We start from the raw sequence: 19,564 nt of genomic DNA on the forward strand, positions 1-19,564 counted from the left end.
TGTCTCAAAAAAATTATCCAGTGATTTAAGGAGGTCTCTTTCCCAATGTTAAGCAAAGGGGGAAAAGTCTTCCTGGGCCAGTGTACATCACGTGACGGTGCAATTCCTCTTTCGGCCACTATGGAAATTTTTGCTTTAGAGCGTGGCGCACTTCCTGTGGGCTTGATTGCAAGTCGGCTTCCATTTTACTTATTTTACACATTTCTTTTGCCTGTGTTTAATCAGTGCCACGGAGCCATGCACTGAGCAGCATAGAAATGAACGAGGCCCCGCCCCCATGGCTGTATCCAGATTTATAATAGATCCATGGTTTCAACCAGTGGTTTAGCCCATCCACTTCATTACCGCGCCCACTCTGCTAATGTCAGATCAATCCAAATCATTGACATGTGTTGTAGCAACAATTCAACACAAGTTTTGGAAATTGGCTGATGATTTTGCAAAAATAAAATAATTAAATGCTTATGTATCCCACTTTACCTGATGTCCCACATCACCCGAACTGTACCACAACTACTACTGTAATATGATGTGATGTGTCTATCCTGTAGCCATTCTGGAAATCCCGCGAGACAACGCGTGTCATTAAGAACGAAGTGGATATCATAAAGCAGGCAAAGTAAACAAAAGTTAGCCGAGTCATTAGTAAACTAGTGTGGTTTAGATGAAGAGATGCAGAGAACAAGTATAGGTTTTATGATATGGTGGATGGAGAGAGTGGGAATGGAGGAAGCCGAGAGAGAACGAGTTCTCAGATTCTCGCGGGATATCCTGGGTTGCCTAGCGACGGGACTCTAATCACATTGGCTACCTGTCCCAGTGGTTTTACTCAGTCGTGTGAGCTCCTTACTACATTTGGGAACTAAATGAATGTGTGTTGGTGGAAGTGTGGAGAATTTTTGTAGATTTAAATGATCTCAGAGTCTGTTTGCGACTTGAAAAAAATTAAAGTTGAAAATGGCCACTGTTGTCGCACAGGCTCATTTCATCTTTGGGCTGCGGACCAGTGTGAGGAACAACTTGTGTTTCGTCGATGAGCAGACAGTGGTGTTCCCCAGCGGAAACAGCTGTGTGTGCTACAATACCGTCCAAAGATGTCAGAGGTTCATCCCAGGTAGGCTGTTCAGATTGTTTTAAAGTGGGGTTGCCTGAGGTAGCCTACGTTTCCATTGTTACTGTGTTACTATAGTAGCCTAAACCTAGCTGTGTGTCATTGTAGCACTGACACAAAAGCTAAGCAATGCACTGCTGTGGACAGGGTCAGCAAGAGAACATATTTTTGCAGCCTAAAAAAGTCCCACTTAAAACAATCATTATCAGTTTAAATGTACGCTATATTTAGAGTATTTTCACATTTTTACTTATCTGTCAGACAACAAGTTCTGATGGGGACCTGCCCTTATATCACTTTCTTCAAAGCCAGATTCCACTGAGAAAACTCTGATTTAAAGGAGTATTTCACTGATGTAAAAAAAGTTCTCACATAAAACCAGTCTGTTCCTGCAGCAGAAAGACGCAAATACTTTTGAAATTGGTGCTATATGACCAGAGAAAACTGAGAAAAAGGATGCTTTTGCTCAAGAGGTAGAAAACAACTACCGGAATGCTGTGCACGTGACGTAATGTTGAACGGTACGTGTGAAACAATGGCAACCGAATGTTTCTGAAAACACTTGAAGTGAGAAATATGCAACTCAGTAACAACATCTTGTCTCTTTTAACAGCTTAGTTTTACTGTTTGATCAGATTTTGGTCAGAGTTTGAGAGACAGAGAAAGGGGCCGGTCTATCTCTTGATCAGCAGTACTCTCTTCGATCATGTGGGGGCGGCAGCAGGGTTGGTGGTGGTTGGCAGGCAATATGAAAATGCAGAAGTACAGCCTGTAGTTCCAGCAACAGCCCCAAGAGCCAGTGAGGGAAAGGAGGGATATCTAGGCACTGGTTAGAGTGAAGAAAGTTTACCACAGTTACTCTACACATACTACCCACATTGCGTTGATACAAAGTGAGATGTAAATCAGTATCCCTTAACTCTCGAACTGTGGGCCTACCACTGCCTCCATCAGTTCTGTGTGTGTTTGTGTGTGTGTGTAATTGTGTGACTGGCATTTAAAAGAGTTAGGTCAGATTTGCCAAAGTAACACAATACACAAACAAATCAACTGACTGAAGCAGCGGTAGATCAGCAGCTGCCGTGTTCAGGGAGCTAAAATGAGTGTTTTTGTTAATGGAGCCTGGTGGCTTTGAAGAGAGCATAGATAAGGAACTGGGGCCATTAACAGCCTCCAAGGAACTGGCTGTCTGACGGACAGGTAAAGCGGTGAAAATGCTCTCAATATATTTTGCATTTAATTAGTTACAGAATTTTTTAAGTGGGACTTCTTACATTGGCTTAAATACAGTTTACTGCTCAACCTTCATGCATAGCAGTACACTGCTTGGCTTCCAAAACCCCACTTCTGCTGCTTCTCCAAACTGGCAGTGTACTGACAGATATCTATTGTAGGTAATACATAAAGGACAAGTTATCCTATATCAAATAATTCAGCTTTAGGTTATATCCTGTGGTGTAAGTCCAATGGAATTCCTTCAATATTTTTCATGCTGGCTGTTTGTCATGACATTTCTGATGCCTCCACAGGCTCGGAGAAGAGCCAAGGCATGTGTGCTCTGGCCATCAGTGCCAACCGGCGTTACCTGGCAGTGTCAGAGTGTGGTGAGAGGGCCACCATCACAGTGTTCGACCTGCAGCATGAGCAGGGAAGAAAGAGAAAAGTTCTGAACACAGGAGACATGCCTGTTCAAGAGTTTGTATGCATGGCTTTCTCAATGGATTCCAAGTACCTGATAGGCCAAACCGGTGGCCCAGAGTGGATGCTGATCCTGTGGCTTTGGGAAAAACAGAAAGTCTTGGCAACAGTGAAAACCAGTAATTCAAACAGTTCTGTCACCCAGGTGAGTCACGTATGTTGTATCAGTGAGACCAGCTCTTGTACATAAAGGCATGCATGCTGTCATGTTTCACCATTTTACTGATGTCCCATCAGGTCAGCTTCAACCCTTACAACAACATGCAGCTCTGCGTGAGTGGAACTGGTGTGTTCAAGCTGTTCCGCTACTCAGAGGGGCTGCTGAAACAGACCAGCTGTCCAAAGGTGGAGTCCATTAACTTCCTGTGTCATACCTGGATGATGACGGAGCGGGTGATCGCTGGAACGGACACAGGCAGGCTGCTGGTGTTTGAGTCCGGAGACCTGCGAAGAGAGATTAACATCTCTTCTAAGCAGTGTGACAGGTGAGGAGTTTGGCCACATTGATACTGTGCACAATAAAACATGCTGCTAATCATTTTATTGCTATTTACATCAGCAACAGAGTATGTAAGCACCTTGAGAAACCCAGTTCCCATGCACAAATCTTGTTTGCTGATTTTTCCTCAGCTTTCAGTAAGATGCAGCCTCATATTTTAATTGAGCGACTTGCTTCTCATTTTAAATGACCTGATCAGATTTTACTACTGCTTCTGAATTTCTAAACAAATCAAATTCAGCAGGTTTTTGTGAATGGTCACACATCCAACATCATCACCTCAGGCACATGTGTCCTTCAGGGCTGTGTCCTTTCCCCTCTGCTTTTTATTATGTACACAGAGAGCTGCAGGTCTGTCCAAGAGGGCAGCCATCTTGTAAAAATTTCTGATGACACTGCATTACTGTCACTTCTTCAGGGGACAGAATCTGGTCATGGCTGTGCCTTATCATCATTTTTGCAACGGTGCGATGACAATTACCTGGACCTTAATGTGACAAAAACAAAGGAGTTAATGATTGATTTTAGGAAGAATGTTTTTGATCCAAAAGCCAGCATCATTCATGGGGAAAATGTTGAAATTGTGGATACATACAAGAACTTAGGTACACTGTTTGACTCCAACCTAAAGTTCGATAAAAACAAAGAGTTAAATGCTAAGCGGGGTCAACAAAGAATCCATTTGATACGGAAGCTTAACTCTTTTAACGTGTCTGTGAATATTTTATGTAACTTTTATCATTCTCTTATAGAACGTCTTTTAACGTTTTCTTTTGTGTGCTGGTTTAATGGGCTGTCTGTGAGGGACAAGAACAGGTATCTCAGGTATCTCCTCTATGAGAAGACAATGGATCTTACTTAACTAACTTTTAAAACATCTGACAATGTCTTCATTGCAAACCCACAGATTATGATTAGGGGATCCTCTATCAGATGTCCTGTTTTAAAGGAGGGCCAGAACAAAAAAGTTTTAAAACCATAGCTTTAACTCATTTTATCCCTTTTTCTTGAGTACGTTTAACACCCCGTGGTGATTTATTTCATAATAAGGCAAAGTTAGCATCACTTCACAAAGTGTAATAAATTCCCAATAATATAATAAGGTATACATTATTGGAAAAAATGTTATTACAATATCAGTCAGGATTATGATTGCATTATTGGTCTAGTTATTACATTTTCACATTTTATGACATTTCTAGGTCTTTTTTTTTTTTTTAGGAATTTCTGACATGGGGTTTTACATGGTCTATCTGGCACATTCACTGTGACCTATGAGTTTATAAAAACAATCTGTGGATAAACAGTGGGTGTAATGGGATACAGTAGAAAGACTTTTTATCATACCAACGTATCAATATGGTTTAGGTGCCTCCTTTACTGATGTGTTTGTTTTTGCTGTTGTAACTTTCAGTAATTCACTGCACAGGCAGGTGGAGATGAAGAGGCTCAAAGACACAGATGTGGATGAAGGTCCTAGCTTGCCCCGCATCACAGCCATCCTGTCCTACTCCAAAGGCTTTGCATGCTCTTTAGGGTCCGGCACCGTTTGTCTTTTTGAAATGAACGAGGAGGATGGCTATAGAAAAAGCTGGGAGATGCGGGTAAATGTTCATGCAGGTTACTACAGACTGTGTGTGTGTTTCAGAGTGATCATATGTGTGTTCTTTTCTGTCAGATCCCACCAGACCCATACAGCAATGAGCTCACCCCGGCTGAATGCCAGGAGATTGACACCATGTGCATCAGTCCAGCCGAGGAGACTCTGGCCATCAGCACAGACAGAGGACAGCTGTACAGCTGCAGCCTGTCCTCTGTGGACGTCAACAAGGTACAGTCAACTCCACCAGCACTGCCACTGACAGTGTTTCAACCAACAGTAACATGAAGTAGCGCTTCATTCATTTCAATGAGACCGCTGACAGCAGTGAATCTCAATGCTATAAAGCATGCCTTGTGTGTCAGTATCAGGCGCTGAGGGGGCATGGCAAAGCTTCTGTATTGTATGACCTGGGAATGAGACCGGGCTGGAACATAGTATTTCTACTGTTAACCTGGCGGTTGTCAATAGGACAAAAGGTTTTTTCTAAACTGGTTTGTAGTAAATTATGCCTATGTTGTGTATTTTAGTGGCAGACAAACTGTCAAACTTTTGGATGTATTACTCTAACCGGCCTTCCTGGGTGGTAATTCCTTTTCCATTTTCTGAGGCTTCATTTCAACACCAATGGAGATGCTGCATTTTTTTTAATGGAAGGCTGTTTTACCTCCTGGAATCCATCTGCTGTGACCTCCTCCTCCCAAAATACCAACCACCACTATACTAACCAATCAAAACATGTAATTAGATGTCATCATTTAGACTTTTTGACGCTTTCTGTACATTTCTTTCACTTTCTCTACATCTTCATTAAGTGATCTTGCTTTTTTATGTCTTTCTGATATCTCTGCAGCAGAACATTACACCTGCTTTACATCAGCAACTTAGCATTGTCATTACAAGCATGTTGTTAACACCAACAGCTCAAAGCACTGCTTTACTTAAGTGTAGCCTTTTATAATGGCTATACGTCTCCCTCTTCCATTCCATGGCACGCTCTTCCCCCGCTTTTCCTCTGCTGTTCTTCCCTCCCTCATGTTTTACACAATGAAGCAACTTCCCATGGACTCAAGATCCATAGGTTAACCCCCAGTTTTGTAACTCTATCCATCAGGAGGAAAAAATCCATTTTGAGTTCCTGTCGCAGGCCTTTCACTCTAAGTCCATCACTGGTTTGTCTGTCTGCATTCGAAAGCCGCTGGTGGCCACCAGCTCTCTGGACCACTCTGTCCGCATCTGGAACTACGAAACAAAGTAAGAGAAGAAATCTCCCCCTGGCCCTCTGCGATTTTATTTATGTCAGGTGATGTATTTGCTAGAGCTGTCAGATTATTATTATTTGTAATTGTGATTAATCATTGAAGTTTAATAGTTAATCACAGTTTTTTTTTTAATCGCATGTTTACTCTTCTTATGCATTTCAAAATAGTTATGAAGCCCATACTGACAAGGTCAAAAAATTCTCACCAGATTGTCTTGATTGGGAATCAGATGATGGCATTGTCACTTTTTGGGAGTTCCATTTAGTGTTTTTCTCTGATTCATTCAGGTCCTATATGTGTGCAACTGTTGTTCCCTGCAACCTGTGTGCTCAGCTCTTAGGTCGTAGCAATTTCAAGACTGTGTAGGACCCCAAATTCAGAAGTATTTAATGTATCAGGTAATAGTAATACGTTTATAAACTGCATGATTTTTGCCTGAGACTGGATGGGACCAGCGCAAAGGCCCTGACTCATCAAGCTGATGGTCAACCAACAGTCAAAGTTGAGCCGCTGGTTCACGGCCCTCGTCACTGTGGTGTGTCCCGCACTGGCTCTGGTCAACCCTTGTTGGCTTTTTTTCCACCAGTTCACTATGTTGAATTGGTGTGAGCAACAGTGTAACACATCTGTGAATAAAATCACTCTGATTGGTCATTTATATTTATATTTTATATTTGTATCTTCTATTTTATCTGTTTTTTTTCTATATTTATTTTGCACCAACCCACCAGAACAAATTCCTCGTATTGTGTTAACTATACCTGGCAATAAATCTTTTTCTGATTCTGATCTTTTTCTGATTCTGATTCTGATTCTGATTCAGGTCAGCCCATAAGAAGAGAAACAGAAGAGAGGCATGCAAACAAATTGCTACAGTTAAAAGAGAGTGAGCTCAAAACAAACCAGAAATGTGAGGTCAGGTGGTTTTTCTTAAGCCACTGAGCTCATTATCAGAAACATTTCCTGATGTCTTGTGTTGTTGGTAAATATGTTTTGTTCTTTCAACATTAGATTGTGTTTTTAATGTGCCTAGCTAAGTGTGCCTAAGTGTCTAGCTAGTTTTATGGCGGTCTTCCTGTTTCCCTTTTTAAATGACGATTACAGATGACCGTCGTCTGCTGGTATGGAGGGGTATTTCCTCTCACGTAGGCACAGAATGTATGTGCTGGTTCTTCAAGTGCTACTTTTTGGCCTGGACATGGTAATGCAAGGTGACACACCAGTGTGGTTTCTTCACCACTAGATCTCAGATGGCAGCTTGGTGTGTCTGGGCCCTAAAGTAGACATGCCTGTAAAGCTTAGAATCATGGGGACCCATAGAGCCCATTTTTATTCAGATAAGTTTAGGTCAGAGGTCAAGGGAACCCTGGGAAATGGCCATGCCTTTTTTCTTGCCAAAATTTAGCGTGAATATGGACCATTATTTATCCTCCTAGCATGACATGGGTGGTATCACTATTCCTCAGGTCTTCTAGTTTTCTATGTTACCAGTATCAGCTTTAAAACTCAGCCCAGTCTAGCATCTTAAAGGTAGGCTGGGATCACCTGTTATCAACACGATTTTAAAAAACCCCACATTATGCGTGGACCTTAATGGCAACACAGTAGTATTTACTTTTTTGTCCACGCGTTTTTTTTATGTCACACACATATAAATAAGGTGGGATATGTTGCATTACACCGCAGAGTAACTGTATACTGAGCAGGGAGGTTCTGCTTTTAGAGGTCCAGCAGTCAACCTCTGCTGCTATTAAAATATGATTTAGAAAAGTGATTAATCAAGCCCTGTGATCAGTATAATGTAGTCAAGTCAAGTCAAGTCAAGTCAGTTTTATTTATAGAGCCCATTTTCACAAAACATGGTTTGCCTCAGAGGGCTTTACAGCATACAACATCCCTCTTCCCTTAGACCCTCACATCACCTATGGAAAAACTCCTGAAAAAAGAACCCCTGTAATGGGGAAAAAAAAGGAAGAAACCTCAGGCAAAGGATGATGAGAGATCCCTCTTCCAGGATGGACAGACGTGCAATAGATGTCGTAAATACCATAGAATCCATATGTGAGAGTGACATGCTATCAACATGCCCTGTGTGTCCTCATTATGACTTGTCCTCAGAGTGTTGGAGCTGTATAAGGAGTTCCAGGAGGAGGCCTACAGCGTGGCACTGCACCCCACTGGCCTCTTCATCCTGGTGGGCTTTTCAGACAAACTCAGACTGATGAACCTGCTCATCGATGACATCTGCACCTTCAAGGAGTTCACTGTGCGCGGCTGCAGAGAGGTGGGTTACATGCGTGTGTGTGCTGATTGCACGTTCACACACTGTCTCAATTGCTGCTGTCACAACCACATGATGCACTTTGAGCTTTTCCCATGTTTTCACCTTCTCTGTCATCCCTGTAGTGTGCTTTTAGTCACGGGGGCCACATGTTTGCAGCTGTCAATGGGAATGTCATCCACATCTACTCTGTCACCTCTTTTGAGAACATCCTCAGTCTGAAGGGCCACAACGGAAAGGTGAGTCAGGAGGAGAGTGGATCACACAGCATGTGGAATGAGTATCCATGAGTCCCTGTGGAGGGCAGTGTCACAGAGTGGTCAGATCTGTCAAACAAACAGGCAGCTCACCACACTTCTCCTAAACACTACAGTACAGTACTAATGTTTTTTTCAGGTGCGAGGCATTGAATGGAGCCTGGACGACAGCCGGCTGGTCTCATGTGGGATGGATGGCGCAGTGTATGAGTGGAACACTCAGACTGGCAAGCGTGAGTCTGAGAGCGTCCTGAAGTCCTGCAGCTACACAAATGTTGCCTTCTCTTCAGACTGCAAGACCATCCTGGCTGTGGGAACAGACCTCACACTGAAGGAGATCCAGGACTGTCAGGTCAGTCACAACAATGCACCACTGGATCTACTTTGACTGGCTCAGGGAACCACATTATTGCAAAATAACGAAGGTTTGAGGGGGCTGCGACAAAATGATTGAAGGTGCATTTCTATGAAGAGAGACTTTTTTTAGAGTGAACAATAATCTATTCCATAGTGTACAATGAAGAAAAATAGTGAAAAGTTCTTTGGCAATTAGACCCCATGGTGACGTTATATATTTACTCTTTTATTGTAAATCTGTATCCTTTAATATGTTTTTATGATTTATCGCTCTGTAACGCACTTCGAAATGAAATGTGGTATACAAATGAAGCTGCCTATTCTATTCTATTCTATCCTATTCTATTCTATTCATTAACATCACATATTACATTAAAAATGACTGACCAAATGATCCAACTGTTTAAATGTGTTTATTCTATAAAGCAGGGAAAAACAATTTATGACATAACTCCCTCAGTTAAAGGCCATAACCTTCTTTTTGCACATTCCTCAGCATGAAATATTAAATCTGTGCCCAGTCAAGAAAAAGTAAATTCCTTATTGTTGCCCTCTCATTAGAGTGTTTGGTTGGTTCCACAGGTGCTGACGGAGGTTCCTGCTGACGAGGTAGCTCACACCGCCGTGGCAGTGTCTCACTCTGGCAGGGTAGTCTTCACCGGGACCTCCAGCGGAGCCATCAGAGCCATCAAATACCCGTTACCTATCCAGAAGGAATGGATCATGTACCAGGCTCACAGTGGCCCCGTCACCAAGGTTGGGCTTTATGTTGATGCACACTGTGCACACACTGAACTGACAGAAACACAAATCCATCACCTCTTAATATGTTTTAAAATACTGCAATATTTAGAGAGGGCAGAATGAGCTCTCCTGTCAACTGTTAAATAATCAGGAAAAAAGTCTGGCTGAGTGACTATGTGTCCTCAGATGGTGATCACGTACGACGATCAGTTCCTGCTGACGGTGTCTGAGGATGGCTGTCTGCTGATGTGGAAGGTCATCGATAAGGAGGGCAGAGGACTGAAGAGCAACAGGCAGATCATCCACACTGAGGAGATCCTGGTCACCAAGTCAGACCTGGAGGAGAAGGTCTGTGTTTGTGTGTGTGTGTGTGTGTGTGTGTGTGTGTGTGTGTGTGTGTGCGTGTGTGTGTATGTGTGTGTGTGTGCGTGTGCGTGTGTGTGTGTGTGTGTGTGCCATTTTACTTGTACTTTCATATGTCAATTCAATTCAGTTCAATTCAAAGTGTTTTACTGGCATGTAAGCTCCAACAACAAAGTTTCCAAAGCATCCAAACACAACTACAACAACAGACATATGAACAATAATCTTCAATCAGTTTTAAAATAAAAAGGGAAAAAGAGAAAAATCCTCTGATGACACAAGATGCCAGCTCATGCACACATGTGTAAAATGTTATCATTTAGTTTATGTGCCACTGTGTGTGTTTTGTGAAGATATATTCTGTACAGTACACATACATACAAATGGTTTTTCTACATCTGTGTGTGTGTGTGTGTGTGTGTGTGTGTGTGTGTGTGTGCGTGTGTGTGTATGTGTGTGTGTGTGCGTGTGCGTGTGTGTGTGTGTGTGTGTGCCATTTTACTTGTACTTTCATATGTCAATTCAATTCAGTTCAATTCAAAGTGTTTTACTGGCATGTAAGCTCCAACAACAAAGTTTCCAAAGCATCCAAACACAACTACAACAACAGACATATGAACAATAATCTTCAATCAGTTTTAAAATAAAAAGGGAAAAAGAGAAAAATCCTCTGATGACACAAGATGCCAGCTCATGCACACATGTGTAAAATGTTATCATTTAGTTTATGTGCCACTGTGTGTGTTTTGTGAAGATATATTCTGTACAGTACACATACATACAAATGGTTTTTCTACATCTGTGTGTGTGTGTGTGTGTGTGTGTGTGTGTGTGTGTGTGTGTGTGCGCGCGTGCACACGTGCGTGTGTGCGTGTGCTGAAGACCCAGAACATGCTGGAGCTAAAGATGCGTCTGGAGGAGCTGCAGATGGAGAACGAGTACCAGCTTCGACTGAAGGACATGAACTACAATGAGAAGATGAAGGAAGTGTCTGACAAGTTCACCCAGCAAATAGAATCTCTGAAAACAATGCAGCAGGTCTGCTGGTTGTCCACCACACAGCTCTATACTAAATATACTCAGTACTGTTTATTATCTCACAGTTTCAGGTCAGAATGTTTACCACAAACCAACCTTTGGAGAAGCAGGAGAATCTGTTAAAGAGGTCTGAAGGCTGTGAACAGAGCTTACAGCAAGACGTATTCTCCAGCCTCCTAAAAAATTAATATCAATACAAATGTATACTATATTTAGAGTATTTTCACGGCTTTACCCCGCTGTCAGACGGCCCATTCTGACAGGTAACTGATGTCTTTATATCTCCATTCTTAAAGCCACCACACTCCATTTCACACCATGGCGTACAGGAGTTGCTGGTCTTGTGTTGCCTCAATTGTTTAGTTTATTATTGTGTTACTTTTGGAAGTGAACTAACGTGACGCAACAGAACATGGCTTAATATGTAGCAGCGTCATCATTCATAAACCTCTGCCAGGTAACATGCGGAAATGGTTTTAGAAGGTTTTTGGGAAAACATCATTTTGATGCTAAAACATACATTTTTTGACCAAAATTGAATTTTAGGATTTGAATACATAAGGAACAATGCTGGAAATATAAAGAGGGATATGAAAGGACTTTCCCAAACAAGCCCCTACACCCTCTCCTTTCCCATTTCCACTTTGTTTCTGCATTCACGCAGTGTCCGCCAAATTGAAAGCTGTCCCAGACCAACCAGCAGGGAGTGGAAGTGGGTTATAAAACTCCCCTACAGCGAGCTGTGCCAGTGCCAACTTACTGACCACATTCAATGCTGTATTGTGTTCATCAAGAAGACACACAAATAAAGTTCCATGCAACTGCCTTTTGGAATGTAAACTGCTCAGACGAAGAAAGACTTTAACATTGTCATAGCGACATTAGCATCTTTATAGGTACACTGTATTTAGGATCAAATATATAATTCTTTAAAAACGATAGTTGTGTTTATTTTAAAGTGTTATGGAAACTTGTAAAAACTGAGCAGAGTGAAAAACAAGAAGATGTTTAAAGATGTTTTAAATGTCACCAATGAATCTCAAGCCTAAGTGTTATTCCTATTTATTTATTATTTAGTTATTTGTAGAATTATTTATTTACTTATTTATTGATACAAATACATATGAAGAACAATATATGGGAATAACTTAAGCATGTTACAAAATATTATGACAGCTCCTTTTTCTGCTGCAGAGAGGAAAATTTGTCCCAAAGCTTGTTGCCATAGTTATACTTTACTATACTTTACTGATGAAGACAGATTCATTCAGTTGTGAAGGTAAACAGATGAAGTGACAGATGAGATGGGTGGGTAGGGACCACTTTGAGAAAGAAACATAGAAACAAAGAAACACACAATAGCGCCACCCTTTAATTAGTATGACTTTTGCCATAACTTCATTACTTTTTATTGGTACGTTTGTCAGCTCATGAGTTTAATTTCTTTTCATTACATGTACTGTTCCTGTAGGCCATGAAGACAGACATGGAGAGGCAGGAACGTGAGCACCAGCAGAGTTCTGCAGAAGTCACTGTGAAACACTCCAAAGAGTTGAAGGATCTAGGTAAGAAGACAGAATCAGTGTAAATTGGTGGGTTTCCATTACAGATTTGTGCAAATTTTAAGTGATATTTTTAATAAAATTGTCAATAAAACATAATTGTGAGATAACTGCATTTCCACTGAGTGATGTTCTGCGACTTCTCCTCTGGTGATAACCTTCCAAGAAGCATGGTGATGGATGTTAAAACATTAGCAGCTTTATTTCTATTGCAGCCACCGCACTAGCCGTCATTATTTCCAATCCAAGGCCACGTAGGCGTGTTATGGAGCAATAATGGAAAGGTGAGCCCCTTTTACGTGGGAGCGGCCAGTTACGAGGGATTTCTGGGAGCTGATGGTCCACAATTTCACAGAGGAATTGTGGATTCAAAACTTCCTCTCAACTTTATGTAGCGCAATAACACCTCTTATAGCATCTGCTGCATGAAAGGCCAAAAAGGGCTTTCCATTGCAGTTATGCAAAACATGGCTTTTTTAAAATCGATATACCATCTTATGCGAGTTTAAAACTTTTTTTTTTTTGGTGATAAATGAAACTTTTTTCAAAATTGACGTGTTTCCATTAGTTGTATTTTATATTTGTAATTTCATTTGCGCAATTTGAAGGTTAATGGAAACTCACTTAGTGTAACATTGTTTCTACAAGGTTAAATCAATCTGTCTGTCTTTCCGTCTAACACACACACACACACACACACACACACACACACACACACACACACACACACACACACACACACACACACACACACACACACACACACACACACACACACACACACACACACACACACACACACAGAGTTATCCTACAGCCAGAAGCTAATAGTGGAGCACGAGAGATACCAGGATCTTCAGCGGAAATATCAAAGAATGCAGGAGGACTACGAGAAGCAGCTGAAGACTGCAGAGGAGAGCAAAGTCCAGTTGCTGGAGGAGCTGACGCAACAGTATGAGGCCAAGCTGCAGGAGAAGACTCAGCTCCTAGTTCAGGTCAGTCGAGAGCAGCAGAGCTTTTCTCTTTCCTTTTTGTCATAATTGCAATTCAATTGTTATTTAATGTTATTAAAAATTAATAACATTGACCTGACTTGACTTGACTTGACCTTATTGTGTCGTATGGACCAGAAAGGACACCAGATGAAAGCAGTGAAGTTCTTGTGTCCACTTTGTGTTTGTCCTTCTCTTATTTTGTGCAGTGTCAGGAGGATGCACAGCAGCAGATTCGTGAGTTTAAAGAGATGGTCAGGCAAGTAGAGGAGGAAGAGGAGAGGACAATCCATGATATCCAATTCAAGTATGAGAGGAAACTGCACGCTGAGAAAGAGACCAACACCAATCTGAAAGGAGAAACTGGTCTGATGACACAAAAGGTGACCACAGCTCCTCTTACTGCATCTGCAGAGAACTTCTATTTCTGCTTTCTTTTTCTCCCTGTCTGTAACTTCCTGCTGGTTGTGTTTGGACAAAGGTCTACAGTCTACAGAGACAGGTGGATGACAGGTGCACAGATATAAACAGGCTGAAGCAGGAGCGGCAGAGCATGCTGGGGTTGATCCGCTCCCTGGAGAGCGACATCGAGGACCTGAAGCGGCAGATCTCTGGACACGAGAAGACCAGCCAGGACAAGGTGGCGTCAACATTTTACATTCATATAGATTTGATTATGACCCTTGACTTTTTCCACATTTCACATTTTATATTGGGATTTTCTGAAATGGTAGTGTAGACACATGAATAACTACTTTATTAATCTATGTAGTTCTATATAATTTGAAAATAGAATATATTCTAGCAGAAATTAATGAATGGACCACAGAGTAAGAAAAACTAGATATGAACAATAGCAGAAGAAGAAGAAGAAGAAGGAGAATTCTTTAATGTCACATGTTGTACAGCGAAATTGTTCTCTGCATTTAACCCATCCTCTGCGGAGCAGTGAGCAGCCGCATGCAGCACCTTGGTCAGTAGCACCGACAGGTGTATTGACCTAATGTTCTTCTTCTTCTTTTTCTTCTTCTTCTTCTTCCTCAAACACAAGCATTCCTCAAATATAAAACGTATTTTTCCTTGTGCTGGACAACAATTTGTGGACTTTGAAAACAAGATGTTTTTCTCTTATGAGTGCTCTCAACCACTCGTAAAATTTTCTCTCACCAAGGAGAGAAGCAAAAATAAGAAAACACTGGTGAATCCCGAAAGTCAGGGGGTACAAACAAAATAAGAATGAAACCTGGATATGAGCAAAAATTGGAGGAAATTAGTTCATATATCATTTGTTGCATGAGGCCTAATGTGTATACTGTAAATATGCATGATAACTGCACTCTAAAGGTCGAAACCCTCGGCTTGAGTGCTGTGAGAAAGTGCTTCAACATGCATGACACAGCAGCGCCTCCTCAACCTTTTAGAAACATGACTAGTTCTCAGTCTGGAGATTCCATGTCCTACTGTGAAGTCAAGATAACATTCAATATTGTTCATCATAAAAAAAGTAAGTCAACACAGCCAAATAACCTGCTTTCTTCCTCCATGCCCTTCACACACACACACACACACACACACACACACACACACACACACGCACACAGGATAAGACCATCTCCAGCTTAAAGAAGAAGAACCAGGAACTGGAGAAGCTGAAGTTTGTTCTCGATTTCCAGTTGGATGCATTGAAGAAACAGACTGAGCCTCAACAAGATGACATCAATTTGAAGAAGAAGCAGCTCATTCAGGTCTCTCTCTCTGTGTGTGTGTGTGTGTGTGTGTATGTGTGTGTAAAAGGTTATTGGGCACTACAAATAAGTGTTGTGTGTTGCTATTTTGTTCTTTGAGCAGGTGGTATCCAAACTTTTGTATGTGGGTGGGACTAGATCGTGAAAATACCTGGGGGCCAGCTGCTTCTCGCATCATGTGGGTTATTTTAAAATTAAAAAAAACAAAAGAAAATCCTGTAAAAACACAACTGTTTGATCTTGCGGTGAAAACAGTTTGCTGTAGGGTTTATGTATCGGCAGTAAATGTGTTGCCACAACACAGATTACCATGAAATATATTAGGACTTATTAAAATCTAGTTTTAAGGAAAACTGTCATAAAGAGCTCTCCGCTATATGCATAACATTTCAGTTCAGTCCCTATCTGTGAACATGACATCTCAAAGCCAGAAGCCAGGGAAGGAAGTCTCAAACTTGTCATGTCATTAACTGTCAAGCCTAGAGCAGTTCCATAGTGAGCGAATGGAGTCTGATTTTGTAGACCCAGAGGAGGTTTGTTTTCCTTTTTATACACAAATGAGCTTTATGCTGTTGTAGTGTTCTCAGCTGTGAAGCAGAAAATGTTCCCATCTCCTCAGAACATTCCCCTGGCTGCTCTCAGTGTCATCTACAACGTTTTCACCATTCATTGTCTATGAAGCAGCTCCGCAATTTACACCCTGTCACATCACTAATTTCAGTTTTAGAGCTCTAGTTTTTAGATTTGGGAGAAAATTGTGCATTTTGACTAATATTTTCAGACTGTCTTTGACCATAGGAATATAATGTATGAATTTTAGCAATGGGAGAAGTTCCCCTTTAAAATTGCTTTACCTGACTGATGCTTATAAATAACATTCTTACTAATCCAGGTCACTCCACTTGGTCAGTAACTAATGCCTAACACCATATTAAGAATTACATGTGAGCAATATGTGTATTAATAGTAAATTGATGCCCAATAACTAAACACTTACTTTCTCCCATGTTGTCTCTACATTCATGACGTCAACTTGGGTTCCAAAGATTTCAACGACTTTCCAAGCTATTGTTTCCAGTTGGAACCCATTTTCCCAGTTATCCTGACAGTGCATGGATTCAGGCTTAGCATCACACTGCGCTCACTCTGGTGAAGTGTTTAGGAACAGTTTATCTGACAGGTCGAGATGAAGCGTTGTCAGTGAAGCCAGTGATATGTTGTTTTCCTGTTTACAGCTGGAGGAGGAGCTGGTGCAAATGGACAAGAGCAACACTCACCTGAAGCTCACCGTCTCTGAGCTGAGGCAGCGATTGAGGACCACTGACAGGGAGATGCATAAGGAGATGCAGAGAGTGAGTATTTGCCTAAACCTGCTCTGCTCTCTGTTCTGTGATGACATACGTGCTCAACACTACATGCCACTTCTATAGCCTTCATACTCTATCACTAACTACTACTGACAGATATTTGATATGATACTGTCAAATGTTGCCCGCACTCATGTTGATCTTTCTCCTCTCAGAGAGCTGAGAGCACATTAATCCTTTCAAACCTGGTTTAACATCAGGAGAATTATTAGAAAATTATCTAAATAAAACTAGGGAAAATGTCCAGAAAACTATATTTATATTTATATATTTTTTTTTTTTTTTTTACTTTTTTGTTCTTTGCTTTTTTCAGGTAATTTTCTTGTTTACTAATTATTTTATTTATTTATTTTACAAATTTCTTATTAGTATGCTTTTGTAAGAAATCAAACCAATAAGCTTGGGTTTCAAAGGATTAAACTCTGATTGTTGTTTCATCTGAATTTGTACACTTAATTTAAATACCAACGTTGTCTTGCTAAAGCATGAGAACAGAGCCTTTTGACGATAGACATTTGCACGTCAAACCAGGAAAAGCACAGAATAAGACATCTCTTTATTTTCCATATGGAAGCAAGAACACTTACAGCAACCAGTTTCCCTGTTGACGTACGAATGAGCATAAGATGACATGTTTTGCGTGTCCAGGTGAAAGATTTGGAGACACATCTTCAGCGGCTCAAGTCAGACCTCCACAAATGTGTTAGCTTCATCCAGGAGCCGAAGAAGCTGAAGGACAGCGTGCAGAGGATCTACGCCCACTATGTGCTGCACACTGATGGAGTGAGCACTTCACCCACATGGAATCAGTCCTCTCCCTGTCCTTTCACAGGAGTTTGAACTGCTCATAGCATTTCCACCAAAAATATATTGGCTCAGAACCCCAAAAGTTGGTTCCCAGCTGGAATAAAAAGTATCCATTTTTCCTTGAGCTTAAGTGTGAACTGCGATGACAGTCAGCCAGTCATATTGTACAGGTTGGAAAGAGGAAATCATCAGCCAAAAAAAGAGCATACAGTGGTCTCTAGCTGGTTCAAACAAATATCTGAAATACCTGAATTTTTTTCTCAATTTTTCCTACAACTGTTTGCTTCTGCTGTGCATTGTGCAAAGCCCTCCAGTGATGACACATCCTTAACCCTTAGGGCCCGCTTTAATATTACACACACACTCGTATCTCTGCGCACAGAATGCGCTTTTCAAATGTCAAGCTTTAAAACTTATTATACATTAGTGTTATTTTTTACTTTCACCAAGTTAATTTTTTTAACCTCCTAATCATAAATATCAAATATGAATTAGTGTTCAGAATTTTAACCCTTTAAATGCCAGGTTTTGTCATGATGCCACTGTGTTTCTGTATATTCAATATAGTACATGCTAAGATTTTTTCTTTTGATGATCACAGTCTGGGATATGTCAATTATTAGCAGCAAAATTGATTGTGACAGGTCACCTAGTGGAAATAGCATGGAATTTCTCCATATGCCAAATATGGTAAAAATGACGTGATCAGGTGGAAAATAGTCAAAATGACAAACTCCAAGTCAAAAGCCCAGAATGACACCCAGAAATAATACGATGCATGTTTTCATGCTTTGATGGCTGTGGGATCAAAAATGTCAGTTTGAATGGGTTTCAGTGTAGCATTTTTGGACCTTAACAGTCTGAATGTAATAATTTAGTTTCCACAGTGTATTTTAGACTTATTGTAGGAGCTGAGCTAGAAATTCACAGACTAAACAAAAATACACCATCTTGCCAACATTTATGCCGTATGCATGAACACAGCCACAATAATCCCAAAATGCAAAATGAAAAGTGTGTAAATTGCTGGTGGTAACTGGTGGAAACGCCAGCTGGTTCACTAGAAAGCATCAAGGTTCTAAGAATCCTGAAGGGAACCAGTTCAAGAACCTGAGCTGATTTAGTGGAAAGTAGGTAACAGTGTCGTTACTACAGTATCAAGTTGACATTAAGGGATCTACTACACTGCAGTAGATCCTTTAGACCTGACTGAATACTATGAGTTCATTGCACCAATAATCTCACACTGGCAGAGTGCATGCTTTGATTCCATACATGTTTTATTCCAGAAATGTGAGCAACATTCAAACCTACATGTGTGCTTTTTCCCAGGTGGAAAGAAACAGTGTAGATGAAGATTTTCAGACGGCATTCTGCCGCCAGCGTGAGCACCTGGAGAAGACTGTTAGCGGTCTGAGGACGAGGCTGGCCAAGTCTGCTGAGGAACATGACAAAGCCTATGTCAAGATCATGAAGGTACATTTTCAAACAGAGAACACTGCATGGACAGTTGCTCTGAGCAGTCAACAGGGATACAAGTCTGATCTGTCTTATTGGAGTTATTGAAACAAGCCTCCAGTATTTCCTCTTCCAGTGATGTCAGCTTGAAGATATTTTAACCATAATTGCCTCTCTGACTCTGCAGGAGAACATGACTCTGATCACTGAAATCAACCAGCTGCGGAAGGAGCTACGGTTAGTGAGGACTCAAGTCAAAGATTTCAAAGCTCAGCTGGCCACGTTCAAGAAGCCCAGCAAGTCCCGTCCCAAGTCCGAGCCACAGGAGCCCAAACATGAAGACATCAACTGAGAACCCAAAGAATTCGAGAGAGCACCCCACCCTCTCACCAGGAGCCATGTTAGCCCTGCAGCCAGGAACTA

General features: G+C 41.2%; 1 protein-coding gene across 1 annotated transcript; it reads left to right on the top strand.

The window, feature by feature from the left end:
• The first annotated feature begins 957 nt into the window (after positions 1–957).
• cfap57 (cilia and flagella associated protein 57) lies at positions 958–19,564 on the top strand. Its single transcript, XM_042508255.1, has 21 exons — positions 958–1,114; positions 2,641–2,954; positions 3,047–3,294; positions 4,723–4,912; positions 4,987–5,139; positions 6,023–6,162; positions 8,289–8,454; positions 8,577–8,690; positions 8,848–9,060; positions 9,648–9,821; positions 9,996–10,157; positions 11,055–11,210; positions 12,682–12,775; positions 13,577–13,767; positions 13,974–14,147; positions 14,246–14,404; positions 15,366–15,509; positions 16,745–16,861; positions 17,525–17,659; positions 19,016–19,159; positions 19,329–19,564. Exons 1-21 carry the CDS (start codon positions 958–960, stop codon positions 19,491–19,493), a joined length of 3,510 nt encoding a protein of 1,169 aa, XP_042364189.1. The 3' UTR covers positions 19,494–19,564.

Source organism: Plectropomus leopardus, chromosome 2 (genome assembly GCF_008729295.1).
Source record: "Plectropomus leopardus isolate mb chromosome 2, YSFRI_Pleo_2.0, whole genome shotgun sequence".
In the NCBI taxonomy this organism is placed as follows: domain Eukaryota; kingdom Metazoa; phylum Chordata; class Actinopteri; order Perciformes; family Serranidae; genus Plectropomus; species Plectropomus leopardus.

Bases quoted from the DNA above. Each gene is read 5' to 3' on its own strand.
- cfap57 (XM_042508255.1), top strand. From the start codon at position 958: ATGGCCACTGTTGTCGCACAGGCTCATTTCATCTTTGGGCTGCGGACC. The intron at 8,691-8,847 runs GTGAGTCAGGAG...TGTTTTTTTCAG, and splicing joins TGAAGGGCCACAACGGAAAG to GTGCGAGGCATTGAATGGAG. The intron at 9,822-9,995 runs GTTGGGCTTTAT...ATGTGTCCTCAG, and splicing joins ACAGTGGCCCCGTCACCAAG to ATGGTGATCACGTACGACGA.